Here is a 14,936-nt window from a genome sequence, read left to right on the forward strand (position 1 = left end):
TAAATTTTTTTTTTTTTTTTTAAAAAAATGGGGTTAAAATTGTAATTCAACAAAATTCAAAAAAAAAATCAGAGAAACTTTTTTCCTAAAAATTAACACACACTAAACTCAGTAATTTACTTCATTTCAAATCTTAAATCTTAGTTTTTTAAAAATTTCTTCCTATATAACCCCACTAATAATAAATAAATTTAAATTGAAAAATTACATTAAACTCAAAATAAATTAAAAAAAGTGTCTTATCGCATGTGTAAAGCGTATTTAATTAGGCTAGTATATCTTGTCGGTTCAGTGCATAAAGTACTATATCCAAATCTCACTCTAAATTCACAATTTGTTTATGATTGTGAGAATGAACAAAAAGTAGTAGTGAGTCACATGTAAGTTGCTTTTGGGCAGAAAAAATATCGTACAAATGAGTAAATTGTGAAATTAAATTTAGATTTTTTTTATAATAATCATTAGAGGAGAGGGGTTGTTTGGCAGTTTGACAATCGACTATTTGTTAGAGTTACCGACCTCTCTATCATTTTTTATTCTGCTACAGTCTTGTTCGTCCGTGTGTTTAAATGTCTTGGGCTGTATGGCTGTATGGCCCACCTAATTGACTTCATAATATAAGCCCAACTCGTGGATTTAAGATTTTGACGTTTTCTTTTTTACACTGACAAGTGAATGAATACAACAAAACATTTCCTATCATAAAAAATAAAAATGAAAAGGAAATGTTTTGTCATATTCATTCACTAAAGGAAATGTTTTGTCATATTCATTCACTTGTCAGTGTAAAAACGAAAACGTCAAAAAAGAAAACGTCAAAATAAACTGCTCAAAAAAAGAAAAAACCAAATGATGACAAAAAATGATTTTTTTTTTCTTTTCCGGGCCGCAGTAGCTTGCATTCATTGGGTCGGATGGACCTAGATCTTAGGCCCAATTTTCGGATGGACCTAGCGATAAATTTCTTCTTTACTAAATTATAAATTACACCATCTAATTTTTTAAAATATTTAATTTAAATATTTATTTCAGTCACATAATTTCTACTTGTGATCAATGTAGAGGGCGTTTGGATACTACTGAAACCCAAGTCTGCGTTTTGCTAATCTGATTTTAACACTGTTCACTACTGTTTGACATTTAACATCACACATTTGACACTTTCACGGGTTAAAAAATATTAAAAAAAATGGGTCCCACAATACTATTCACACATTTAAAAATTATTTTGCTACAGTGTTTTCAGTTTTCAGTTTTCAGTTTCAGCAACAATAAGCTCAATCCAAACGGACCCGTAGTCGCTTTGTTACTATCCGTCCAAATCACACAATTAGATGCCAAAATGATGTAGTATTTACACGTTCAGGTTCGATTTCCGCTACCAGCAGGAGTTCGTTGATGGGCATCATATACCTAAGCGTGTATGCTCTGATCGGAGATTTAATATAACCATAAACACCCCATTTTATTTTCTCAAAAAAAAAAAATGATGTAGTATTTACAACTTTTTAATATATTTTAAATTTAAAACAAATTAGTAAAACTAATAAGAAATTTTTTACAAAAAAAAAAAAAAAAAAACTTGAAGTGACTTTATTTAACAATAAAAAACTTTATTAGTTGAGATAACTCCATTACAACTACTAATTTAGATACTTACATGGGTCATAAAACTTGAAGTGAAGACAAATATTGTATAAAGAAATCATTGAAAACAAACCATTGTATCAGTAATTATTTTGACTACTATTTATTTGCAGTACTTTGGATGTATCAGGAAATCATAGCAAATCATAGCTGACAGTAGTTGTTCATTATTGCTCAATAACGTACATAACTGTTCATTGTATTATTGTGATTTTTTTCTGTTTGTGTTCACTTTTGTAAGCCTAAAAGGCATTCATATCAGTTTTAAGGGTCATAATTGAAAAAACAACTTATCTGAGTCCTAAGTTCCCTTCCATTTCAAACACATATTTATCAAAACCTCCAAAATTATCATTGTAACATTTTGAAAATTTTAAATGAATATCAAAGTTGGAAGTACTATTCTAGTTTTCAAAAATCAAGTAAGATTTTTGTTTTCAAAAATAGATTCATTTTCAAGTTAATATATTGTATAGTAATTTTGTTATTGAAGCACACTTTCATCACATTCCATATATCTTCTCTTCATTCACCTAAAATTAAAAAATAATTTTTGATTTTTGATTGACTTTGTCCTATTTTGTCATATAAGCTTCTGATACCTGACACTTTTACATGTCATTATTCAACTTTTACATGTCATTATTCAACTTTTTTTTTTTTTTTGAGAAAAATGTCATGATTCAACTTAGTTTAACCTATAGTGATCATGGATTCTCTGAACTGAGATCTTAATACCAAGGAATGGATGTAGGAAATACCTTCTCATTTTAAGCCAAATAAATTGGTGAGAATTTTAGCCCGCTCAATTCAACAAATATACATTTGAGAAGAATGCTACTTAATTGATTTGGGTCAACTTTTGATTTGGCATAAAAGCTGATTCGGATCAACTATAAAACAATAGATGTATGTAAAGAGTCCACAAATAAAGTGATGTACACTGTTGTCGAAAGGGACGTGGTATTGAACTTATCTAAGGAAAAAAAAACAAAAGTAATGTGACAATTTTGTCATGTCACATATCAAACTATGCTTTATATGTCTTACACACTATGCATGAAAGACACCACATATTTAGAAGGGGAAATATTCTTACACATTCATTAATGTGACATAGTGTCCACGTGGTATTGAACTTATCTAAGGAAAAAAAAACAAAAGTAATGTGACAATTTTGTCATGTCACATATCAAACTATACTTTATGCGTCTCTCACACTATGCATGGAAGACACCACATATTTAGAAGGGGAAATATTCTTACACATTCGTTAATGTGACATAGTGTCCATAATTTCACACATATTTCCTATTTTGTCCACACTTAACAGTTAACAAATGAAACGTGTGATGTGTATTGACGATGTACACTAACTAGACAATGCCCTACTTAAAAAATAAGATTTTGTAAAACATTTCCTAGTTGTAGCATTACTCTACAACTGAAAAACGTTGGTTATATTACTGCAAAGCAAAGATATAAGGCAATTCCATTGAAGAGAAGTCTGTCACAAGCTCTCTACGTTAATAAAAAGTGTTACTCAAATTATTTTACTTTCTTAAAATTTGCTTTGTTATTTTATCTTAGAAAATATTTCAGAAAATAAAAAGTGTTACTCCAAGTTACTTTACTTTCTTAAAATTTGCTTTGTTACTTTAGAAAATATTTCAGAAACTAAGAACGATAGTGGAGTTGAAATATAACTTTATTACCTCTCAAGCTTTCTAATATACTTATCAACAACATATATAATAGTGGAAATTATTACTTCTACGGTTTTCTTAATAATGACACAAATGAAGTAACTATTGCTGGAGTAATCAATGAACTATAGTCCCTTGTTACTAGTACCATGCCTCCCCTTGCATACCGTAGCAAGCATTAATATGCAAAAGCTGACTACCCATAGGATAGGTGAATGATTTAGCATACTTTTACTCAATTTCAGGTTAAATATTGCTTGTCAAAAATTAAGTGTAGACATTTTATGAATATTCCAAAATTTTCCAAATTCCAAGTCCTCCAAGGTTTTCAAAATCTAAATAAAAAAGGGATTTGGACAAGGCATTATCCCTCTATTCTTCTCAACCTTTTTTTTTCCTCTCTATTCTTCTCAATAATTTACATTAGTTGGACATCAATTAAGCAGTCCCATTAAATTATTCTAACAATCTCTTCCTCTCTTTTTATTTTATTTATGAATAAGCAGATTTATTCAATTAAAAAGAGGGTATAGACTACCCTAATTAACAAAGAAGATCAAAGGAAGGTTGAGCCTTAATACAATGACAAGTGTCTTAAAAAAAAAGAAAAAAAAAGAAAAAGAAAAAAAAAGGGACAGGTAAGGAGTGAAGCTGCCTACCAATCACCTCTCCAATAACCAGCAAAATTTGGAGCTTTGTGGACTTGTACAACCTATATGGATAATAATTATGTGATACATACTCTCAACGATGCAAGCTACTATCCATCCTAGCCTATATTATACAATCAAGGCCCTTACAATTTTCATAAAAATTAATGAAACAAGCCCATGATAGTCACAAAAGTAAATCCAATCAATTTTCTTCCCATCACCGAGCTTGTTTCAAAGTGAAAGGCATGCAGCAATGATAGCAGAGTGTTGGGACATATTCTTTTCTAATTTGTTTATCATTGCTACAGCCGTTTTAACCGATAGCTTCCATGCCTAGGAAGACGTGGTTATTCTCCACAAATTTCACCAGCTGCTCAATTGTTTCTGGATTTTAGAATTATGAGAGGACCTACCACCCTTGTCTTTGTAGGTATTTCTAGAGGCAAGATTCTTTCGTCCTCCACGCACTGATGCTATGACTCGGCGATTTTGATTTCTCAAACGCTTTGTCAATTCAGCGTCTTTACTAATCATGGTCTCATTATCTTCCTCCTGGAAAAACAAACATTAAATTGGCATTGCATTCCAACAATAGCTTTTAAAAAATAACAAAGATGTTTGAAACATCTCAAACAACATAGCAGCTCTGGCCAATGAGCTCTAGTTAAAATGACAACTCCCGTTGTAAAAGCAATATGAAGGTTGAGGATGTGGGTTTTAGACCCACCGGCATATTAAATTGCCAATAAAAAAATGTAACAACTCCTAGCTTTTTCCCCTTATATTATTAATAATAATGTTTTTTTTTCTCATACCGGTTTTCTTAGTTGGAACTACGATTTATATATCAGTTTCCCTAGATCAACGGAAGAGGATGAGCAACGCACAGGCTTCTAAAGCATTTTTCCTTTAATCAAATAGTTTTCTTAGGACTGAGAGTATGAGCTAGTGTATTGGAACTCAAAAGATTGAAGATGAAAGGAGGAAAATTGGCAGTGAGCAGTAAAATTCTATTTTAAGCATATGACATCAAACATACATTATGAGAACCTAAACTCTTTACTAAAGATAAAAAATTGAAGTCATGAACAAAATCCAGGATTTTTAAAAAAGCAATAAGAGATCATGAAATGATAAGTATACCTCATCACTTGCATCTTGAGTTTCAGGTCCATTGGTTAGACCTGCTTCAGTTTTTTGTTCATTTTCCTCTACTCTGCCTTCCGCATCACAATTCAATGTCGGCTGAAATTTATTTCACATAAGAAATTAAAACATTCAATGAGGATAATCTAGAAGAAAACGATACAGAAGAGAGAGATTATAGGTTCAAAAAAAAAAAAAAAAAACAAGAAAATATGTGGTGCAGAATTTGATGTTGAAACATTGAAAAATACACTACCGCCCTGAAACAATCCCAAACCATGCAAGGTATTAAATCAGGCTTTATTTGGCCATTCAAATGGCTACTTCCAAATTCAAAGATTTAAATACCTTAGTCATTGATTATTTTGCAAGCGCAACAAATGTCTTGTGCAAATGGCAACGCATTAATTTCCATTATTCCTACAGAATATTTCTATGATTTCTAAGTAATAAAAAGACCATAAATCTCCCTATTTATGCATTTCAAAGAATAATATAGTAGACTTCTATGTGGAAACTGGAAAGTATTACATTGGTATACATTAATATAAAAAATTGAAATTCATCTACAATAGCAATTGAACAATATAATCTATAAAATTGCAAAATAAAGACTAAGCTCTATGGATACTACAAATGAGTTGACTTTTTAACGGTAGTATACAATTTAAAAAATTATCGGCAAAACATATTCACATGTTTCGACTCAAGAACTGGGTTTCGCTAGGCTATCCATCTTTCATTGTTTTGCAAGATCTTCCAAAACATCACCAAATTTTAAACCATGTATCCATGCCCAAATTTGATAAACAGAACACAGCTGACCAGATGCTTACTCTCTTGCTCTAAACAGAAACCAGCAAGTTGCCCAAGTCATATTAGAGTATTACAGGTTAAGATTAAATTAGATCAAATCAGTACGGTATTTTTCTGGACAAGTGCATAGATTAACAACCCAAAGGGGTTGTTCTAGTGGTTCCCAAGGCCTCACGAGATCCTGGTCCAAAACTCCTAACCAACATCTTGGGATCACCCCAGGGATTCCTCCCTATAATTACCTAGTGGGTGTTTGAAGAGGGGCCAACACCCTCCTCCTTTTTTGAATGAGCAGAATACTAATTTTATTAAATAAAAAATCAATTTAGTCAAAAAAGGATAAGGTTCACATACACAGGATGTAGATTGAACCACTTAAAAAATTACAATCTCACATTAGAATACTCTAAGTCAAGAAAAAATAATGTGGGGAGTGCTACCCAGGGCAGAATTCCAATCATACAATGTCCTCAGCAAAGACTGATGACATGATTAGGATGCTCAATTCTGTCAAATGTTCTACTATTTATCTAGCACCAAATTGCCCACATTTTATTTTTATAAATTTAATAACCCACCTTTCTTCCCAAGCCCAAACATCTTAATTCTACAAGTTATAATTCAAATGTTCACAGCTCAATCAGTAAATATTATCCCATAAATCCCATAAAAGAAGTGAGTTTAGTTTTTTTCTGTGCAAAGGTTGATGCAATTGCCAATTAGCATTAACAGTGCTTTTCTCACCAAGCAAAACTTCACACATATAAGCATCCTCATCCCATCTATTAGATCTTTCCTTAAGGCCTCAGCCACGGACAAATTTGTGAGATAGATTGCACAAACTGCTCCATTAGAGTGAATGCTTATGAATAATATACATGCTCTAATTGTCCAAAAATATTTACCTGCTCTACCAAATGCAGAGAATCAACACCACTTATGTCTGATTCATTTAACTCAGACGCAAGTCCACCATCTTCATTTTCTTCATCACCCGAATCTGCATCCTTCTCAACCCCTCCTTCAATGAACTGCATACAATATCAATTATTCAATTGATATGATTTTCAAACATATTTCATAATAAGCGAAGTGCAAGCCATGCTAAGAAATAGCCCTACAAACTCATAGAAAGCCTACCATGCATACTTTTTTTGATAGATAAGAATAGTATTACTATTAAAAAAAATAATAATAATAAAAAAAACCTTCATGAGCAACATGAAGAAGTCTAAAGAATTACAAAGAAAATCACGTACAAAAGGGACAAGATTCTAAAAACATTGAAATAGAAACACACTGTAAAACCCCATGCTTGGAACCAAGCAAATAAAGAACTAGATAAAGTTACTAGCAACAGGATCCACATACACTCCACAACTTCAAATGTACATTGGTTACATAGCTTCCAAATAGTCCACTTCGAACACAAAATAACCATATTCCAAATAGTGGAGGTATACTTACCCACCCAATTCCTACAACCAAACATGACATACATCACCTTCCCCAGTAGCACCCAATGGATACCAAAGCACCTAAAAACAAAACTCCCCAAATTATAAGCAACCGTGCCATGAATCAAAAGGTGGTGCACCGTCTCTCCACAAAACTGTTACATACAACACCATTCTTCTAATGTATAGCCTCTCTTAATGAGGTTATCACAAGAATATTCCCCAATGCCGCCGTCCACACAAAAATGGAGACCCATTGTGGGGCTTTCACACCCCAAATTTCTTTCCAAGGGAAGGAAAGGATATTGGAGCCCCTTTTAGAGCTTACCACATGCACATTTAAGAAACAGTGCAACAAGAAAAGAATATCCAAAAAAGTAAAACTTCGGAATTCCTTTCTGGCTACACACTCCACAAGCAAAGCATCTACACTCTTTACGATAAACTAAACATAACTCAAACCAACAATTACGCAGAAAGAACACAAAAGTTATATATGATGAATCTGGATCTGTATTGGTTACAAACGAACTGACAAACATATAGAAGGTGTGCCTGATGCATATTGATTCGATAGATTGGTCACTTAGCCTATGATTGTGTCATTATACTAGTTGATCGGACCACTACAGAGGTTCAGCTGTGGTAACAGAATGGAGAGAGAGATAACCTGAACTAACAGAAGATACATGGAAGATTAAAGATTTGTGCTCAAAAATGCCCAAGATGTGACCATTTATATCAACTTTTACAAGTAGTTATTTTCATCAATTTGGTTTACTTTTTCGAAGTAGGAAGAATGAAAAGATTATTACTAATATACAAAGTAGGTTGATGGCATGGAGAAGTACTTCCATAGTGTGATTGACACATGGCCCCATCAAATTAGAGTGATTGGTCTAAAGATTAGAAATTAAAAGGACATCTTCATTCAATGAGTGTCAATTAAATGACAACACAAAAATGAGTGATGGACAAGACAAGGATTAAATTAAAAAAAGCATGGAACTATTAAAAGAGTTGAAACCAAAGCAGGAAAAGTGGACAGACAAATTTGTGTTTATAATACAAATAATATCACTATGATAGTAATAGTAACAAACCGGAAAAGCAGACAATCACCTGACAATTCCCTTACCGGCTTCTAAATGAAATGGAATTTATGATTTGAGACAACATACATATATTTTCAACAATCACTAAGGTCAGAAACCCAGCCAAAGAAAACTACAGGACAAGAAAAAATTGAATTTAAAAGCACCACCCCATGAACCATTCACATGAAACTTGCCTCCAAGACAAAGACTGAAACAAGTTGAGCAAAAAGGGCAAAACAAAAGCAAAAGTGACCGCTAAAGCTTAATCTAACTGTTGCAAATGGATGCAATCCAGTGCATATTTTGGTGCAGAAAGGGTCCATTCCAAGTCTATGGATTAATGCTCAAATTGGCTTAATTCCAAGTCCATACCTTCTCAATGTCTTCTTGATCCTTTCTAGTAAACCCACTGGCTGCTAGGTCCTTGTCTAGAAAACCAAAACCTTTTGCAATTGAAGAAAAGCAAGGCCTGCCACTTTCATCCATGTCTACCTCTGCATCATCAATATCGTCTGGGATTTCTTGAAATGACAGATTGAACCTGCAAGACAAAGAAAGAGATTGACCATGCATACAAAAAATTAAGAAAAATGATTTTTATGAAAGCCATTAGCATAAAAACCTAAGCTTGAAGCCAGTTTGCATATATAAAATGTACAATGAAGTGTTGAACCCAAACATAAAATCTTTTAGCTATTTAGAACTCTTTACTCTCATTCAGCTCTATGAAGAGTTCTATGATTCACTTGTGTCATAGAGTTTCTCTTTTTAATAAGGAAGAAAAATTTTATTATAAAAAAACTACTTCACTTGAAAAATCAAAAAGCAGCCAAGAAGTACAAAGAAGAGTAAAACAACATGCTCAAACTCCAAGCCCTCAACCATAGGTCTACACTCCTGTGTCTCCTGATACAATTTCTGATAAAAACATACTACTTGGTCAACCACCTCTGATATTCCTCATATAGCAACCCATCCCTCCAAAATAAGTATTGCTTGGATTTTCAACCAGTTACAGAATAGGTATTGCTTGGATTTTCCACAGATATTCTTTGTTTGTTTGTTTTATTGATAAACTACACACATGGGATAGGTCTTGAACCCATTACATCACCCTTAACCTTGCTTTTACAAGGGGAGACACCATGTGAGGCAAACCTCATTGGTTACAAAGAAACACTTCTTTAATCAGCAGTTGAATTTCTTTTACCTTGCAGATAAGGAACTACTATGACTGAGTTACCATTTTGCCCTTCTTTAGTATTTCTGGACAGAGAGGAATCACACGTTTTAATGGTATAAAGACTAAAAAAATTCTACACCATATATCCGATTACATGCTTTAATTTAAACATAAATCAAAATTTAATTATACAATGTTTCCCTAACACCAGTTGTCCACAATGTTTTCCTAATTATATTCCATGATTTACAAACTTTTCTCAGCCCTAAAACTAACCCCATATTGATTGATGCACAACTCCTGTAAAACCAGGAGTTGTTGACAGGTAACCACCCAAGGGAAAGGGGCACAGGTTTTTGCTATCAATAAAACTTCTATTACCTATCAAAAAAAAAAATAAATAAATAACTCAACCTAATAATCAATTCAAAAATCCCGTGAATTATCAATAAGATAAAATACATTGTATATAATGCACAAAGCTTGCACTTCTGTGGGGCCTGGTAGAGGTGATTGGTAGGAGCCGATATCTGGTGTAACAGGCATATACAGCGCCCCCTCACAAACGGGTGGGTCCCATGCTTGCAGGGTCCACCACCATGTTGGGAAGGGGGAGAATTATATATGCCCGTTACACTTGATAATATCTCAATTGGTACACAGCCTTACCCCCCAATTTTTTTTGGGAAAGGCTGATTCCCAAGAACTATCAATTAGATGGTGACAAAAAATCCATCGGACTTGTCTCAAGAAGATAACTAGAATAGATCTTAAGAATTTGAGTCACAGATATTATAACTCAGACAATTAAAAAAAAATCCCCAATAATCTAAAATGGAGCCAATGCATCCAAGAATTGCACCAGAACACTTACTGACCTCTTGCGAAAAAACTTAAAGACGCATTCAACATCACGATCGAAATACCTGAAAAATGTGAACATATTAAGAGATGAGAGTAATATTTCCAGCAAAAAATTCACATATATCAAATGTAGCGATTTGCTATTAGAAAAAACAGTGATCAGAAATAAATGAATGAAATGATAACTGATACTGCATTGGAAGAAGCAATTTTTCTTACATTTGTGCATTACGATGGTCTACAGATACCATCTGTGGAAAATCAATCATGGTAACCTTCTCATCATCATCAATCTACAAAGCACAAAAATTGAAAAATAATTAGTTCACTAATGAACTGAATGCGGAAGCTGATAAAAAGAATTTGGATATAAACCACCGAGTCAATCCAATGAATGCAATAATAACCAGTACATATGTGTTGAGAAATAAGACAAGAAAATGGCAAACCACTTGTTAGGTTCCTAATTAAACAGCTCTAAAGATGCAAAGAAATGGTATTGCAGAGTGCCTTAATTGCATACCATAATATTGAATTCATTGAAGTCACAGTGAATGAGACCATGTTCTGCCAAACGAATAACAAGACCAATGATCCTTTCAAAAACCATCTCTGGATTTTGCAATTGCTTAACCTGTACACTGCATCAGATAGAAATGATTGATAAGATGCAATCTCCCATTGCTCAATGGAGTGACATTGTTGTTTAACTTTGGGAAATAATTCCAAAACAATAGGAAAAAACAAGGAGCCAAAGGAAAGAAGAGAGAAAGGGAGGACATGTAGGACAAGGAGGAATCCATTGTAACATTACTATAAGAATCAGATTCTGAGGTTAAAGCACTTTTGATATTTGATCACGATAACTTTCATAGTAATTTTCAGATAATAATTGTTGACAAATGCCATGTCACTGAATTTTCAACCAACACTTGTCAAGATTTCTATCACATGGAAAAAGGAGGAAAATAGCTATATTGACAAAACATAAAAGAGTACACGATTTTTTTTTTAACTAAAAGAGTACATGAAATTGAAAGCACAACTTTATAATTAATATAACTTATGTCAAATGGCTTACATAAAATAATTTATTTGAGGGGATTGCAGGATATATTCCTCATGTCTGCATATGTGAAATGACAATGCTGCATGATGCAGGTTATGGAGAATGCTTTACAACTAGTAAGAGAGAACCGTGGTTATGTGCTGTTTGGAAGGAAATCTCCTATGTTTTTAGGACATGTCTTCTATTTAAATTTGGTGTATCCTGCTCGTATATATATAAAGTTGGTACATTACACACACGCAATGGGTTTTGAACCCACAATCTCACCCTCCACCATTTTTGTCAGAGAAGAAAGTGTCAATAAAACTAGAGCTCATTGGATGTGCAACACTAGTTTAGACACCTATAAAAGAATTTACCTATTTTTAAACCTAAAAATATAAAGAAACCTATAAGTTGTTACATTTTAATAAATAAATAAATAATTGACTGTTTTTCTATACATGGTTCTTCAACATGTAATTAAACATAAAATAATTTTAGATTCACAATGGACTGGGTTTTCATATTCATCAAAGTAGTAAAGAAATTTCCATCTGAAGGTTAAATTAGAAGGAAAATAAACATGTATTACAAATTGAGATACGAGTTTCAAAGTAAAATGAATTAGAAACACTTACAGAGGGAAACCTTGGACAAGTGACATGATCACGCAATGCCTATTACAGTCCACAGCATTTGGAACAGGAAAACTGTGTTCTTCCAAAGCCTGATTGAGCATAGCACAAGTGCGAAACCAACATCAATAGGCATGACAATCATTTAATTAAAAAGGTAAAGCACACAAATGGCTAAATTATGACAGTGAAGAACCTTCATAAAAGCAAATTCTTTGACTGCAGCGAGCCGGGACAAATACAGCCAATTGAAACTGCTACGATGCCTCAAGTAATCTCGCTTAGATTTGACAGCCCTAAAAGAAACTCTTCCAAGTCTGTGTAGTTTCATGGCTAGGATTGTACCATCTTCCGTAGCAACCTCAAAGATATCTTAAAGAAAGAAAAAAAAAAATGCAACAATTAATCAAGTAATATACTGCTAATATACTAGAAGAGGTTTTGCCTAGCAAGATAAGAAAAAAAATACCAGACTCTTTTCCAACTCCAATTTGACGTCCAACAGACACAAACACTCCGCGATTAACCAGTGTTTTAATAGCAAGAAAATCATAACCAAGGTAGGTGAGCCGAAACCCATCATCTAGCAGCAGATAAGAACAGATAATAAGATAGGATAGCAAAACAAAAATTGGGTCCACCTATGTTACACAATTCAAAGCTAAAAGCAGCACGCAAACTCACATTTGGAAGAGTCATGGTGCAAGAGCTTATGCTTGAGCAAATTCTTCAAAACTTTGTAAGTGCCGCCATGCCTGCATGTAGGGAAGAGACAATACAAATATAAAATATTAGCCCATTGATTATGAATTTAAGAATCCAATTCAAGACAATATTCGTAAGAAGAAAAAAGAAGGAAAGGCGTACTTGAGAGAGGCAATGCGGTCAACAAGTTCTGAAGGTACGATTTCATGCTGAAAGCAAAGGATAATTTTTACCCGATTCAATAATGGAAAGGAAAGCCAAAACAAAACATACAATAACTAAAAAAAAATAAAGAGAGAGAGAGAGAGAAACAGACATTGCGCATCCCCATTTCGACAGCAGTAAGAACCCTAAAATCATCTTTGGAGAGATATCTCAAGGCGTCCACGTTCAGCTTCATTGCTCCCTCACTCTGATGACTGATGACTGATGATGATGATGGCGTCGCGTCGCGTCGGCGTCTGGGCTCAGTGGCTCACTATTTCTCTGTCTCGCCTCTCTGTCTCTCTGTTTCCTTTCTCTTTTTTTTTTTTTTTTCCTTCGTCTTTCACTTTCTCCGTTAGGTTTACCGCTGAGTTTTCTTTCTTTTTTTCTTTTTTTTTTTTTTTGATTTACATGGGTCATGGGCTCTTGTCTCCTGGGCTGGCCGGCTGGGCTTGGAATTCATAATTTTTGGGAAAGGGGCCCAAGCCTATATTTTTTTTTGAAAAATTTAACCTGCTGAATTTTTTTTTTTTATCATGTATGGGCTGCTGCTACCAAATGCTTAAAGCAGCCACAGAATACCTATTTTCCAATTCAATTATTCTAAACTATTTAAAAACAGTTTAAAATGAACCTATTCAATTTACAAAAAGCCCACCCAAGCCTAACTATAGTTATAGGGAACCTGCTCTACTCTGTGAAATGCACAAAAAAGTATACTCCCTTGGAATCAGAGAAACAATTGCAGCCAGCCAAATGGGCTTTATAATTAGAGCAACCACATCAGCTCGTGAAAAAGATTCCGTCTATTTTACATAAAAAATTTACTTTTTCTATTTTACACTATTACTTTTACAAAACACCCACATCAGTTTATCTATTTTACAAGACTATTCAATAAAATATTCATTATTCATCAATTTTTTATTATTTTCCCTAATAGTTATACTTTTTTAATTTAAACTTATATTTTAAGTAAACTACCAACACTGGTGGCTTGGCCAATAGAGCCGCTTGTGGTGGAGGTTCGTTGGCCCATCGGATTGGTGTCTCCGACCATTGTACCGCCATCACCGGTGGGCCGATTGTTGTAATAGTGTCTCCGACGACCGCCGTCGAATCGATGTCTCCGACGACTGCCGCCGAATCGATGTCTCCGACCACCGTATTACTAGAATTGGTGACCGAATTGATGCTGTTGAATCGATGTCTCCGATCAACGGTCATTTTTTTTTTTGACCCAACGGTCATAATTTTTATTGTTATATCCACCGGTCATAATTTTGAAATTCATACGGTAAATTCAAACCTAACTTTAAACCCAATGGTAAATTCAAACATAAATGTCATATTTTTTTAACTTTAAATCCAATGGTAATTCAAACCTAAAGGTCATATATATATTTTTTTTAAAACTTTAAACCCAATGGTAAATTCAAACCTAAAGATCATATTTTTTTTAACTTTAAACCAAATTGTAAATTCAAACCTAAATGTCATATTTTTTAACTTTAAACCCAATGGTAAATTCAAACCTAAAGGTCATATTTTTTAACTTTAAACCCAATGGTAAATTCAAACCTAAAGGTCAAATTTTTGAAATTCAAACTCAAGTCACATTCTTGCTCTATAAATATGACCATTTTCTCTCTAATTTCCACCCACTTCTACAAAATTATCTATTCCATTCGGTTTTTGTTCTCTCTTAATGGATTTCCATTATGACATTGATTTTATTTTTCCAAATGATGAGCCTCCATTTGACTCATCTT

The 14,936-nt window shown here is 33.4% G+C and overlaps 1 protein-coding gene across 1 annotated transcript; it reads right to left on the minus strand.

Moving 5' to 3' along the window:
* Positions 1-3,809: 3,809 nt before the first annotated feature.
* LOC115969056 (serine/threonine-protein kinase rio2) lies at positions 3,810-13,499 on the minus strand. The gene is made up of 13 exons (XM_031088615.1): positions 13,277-13,499; positions 13,123-13,169; positions 12,940-13,010; positions 12,725-12,838; positions 12,452-12,627; positions 12,259-12,347; positions 11,093-11,210; positions 10,789-10,862; positions 10,584-10,631; positions 8,895-9,063; positions 6,874-6,999; positions 5,150-5,251; positions 3,810-4,558 (listed from the first exon to the last, which is right to left on the minus strand). Exons 1-13 carry the CDS (start codon positions 13,358-13,360, stop codon positions 4,370-4,372), a joined length of 1,407 nt encoding a protein of 468 aa, XP_030944475.1. The 5' UTR covers positions 13,361-13,499; the 3' UTR covers positions 3,810-4,369.
* Between the last annotated feature and the right edge of the window lie 1,437 nt (positions 13,500-14,936).

Source organism: Quercus lobata, chromosome 11, assembly GCF_001633185.2.
Source record: "Quercus lobata isolate SW786 chromosome 11, ValleyOak3.0 Primary Assembly, whole genome shotgun sequence".
NCBI classification, from domain to species: domain Eukaryota; kingdom Viridiplantae; phylum Streptophyta; class Magnoliopsida; order Fagales; family Fagaceae; genus Quercus; species Quercus lobata.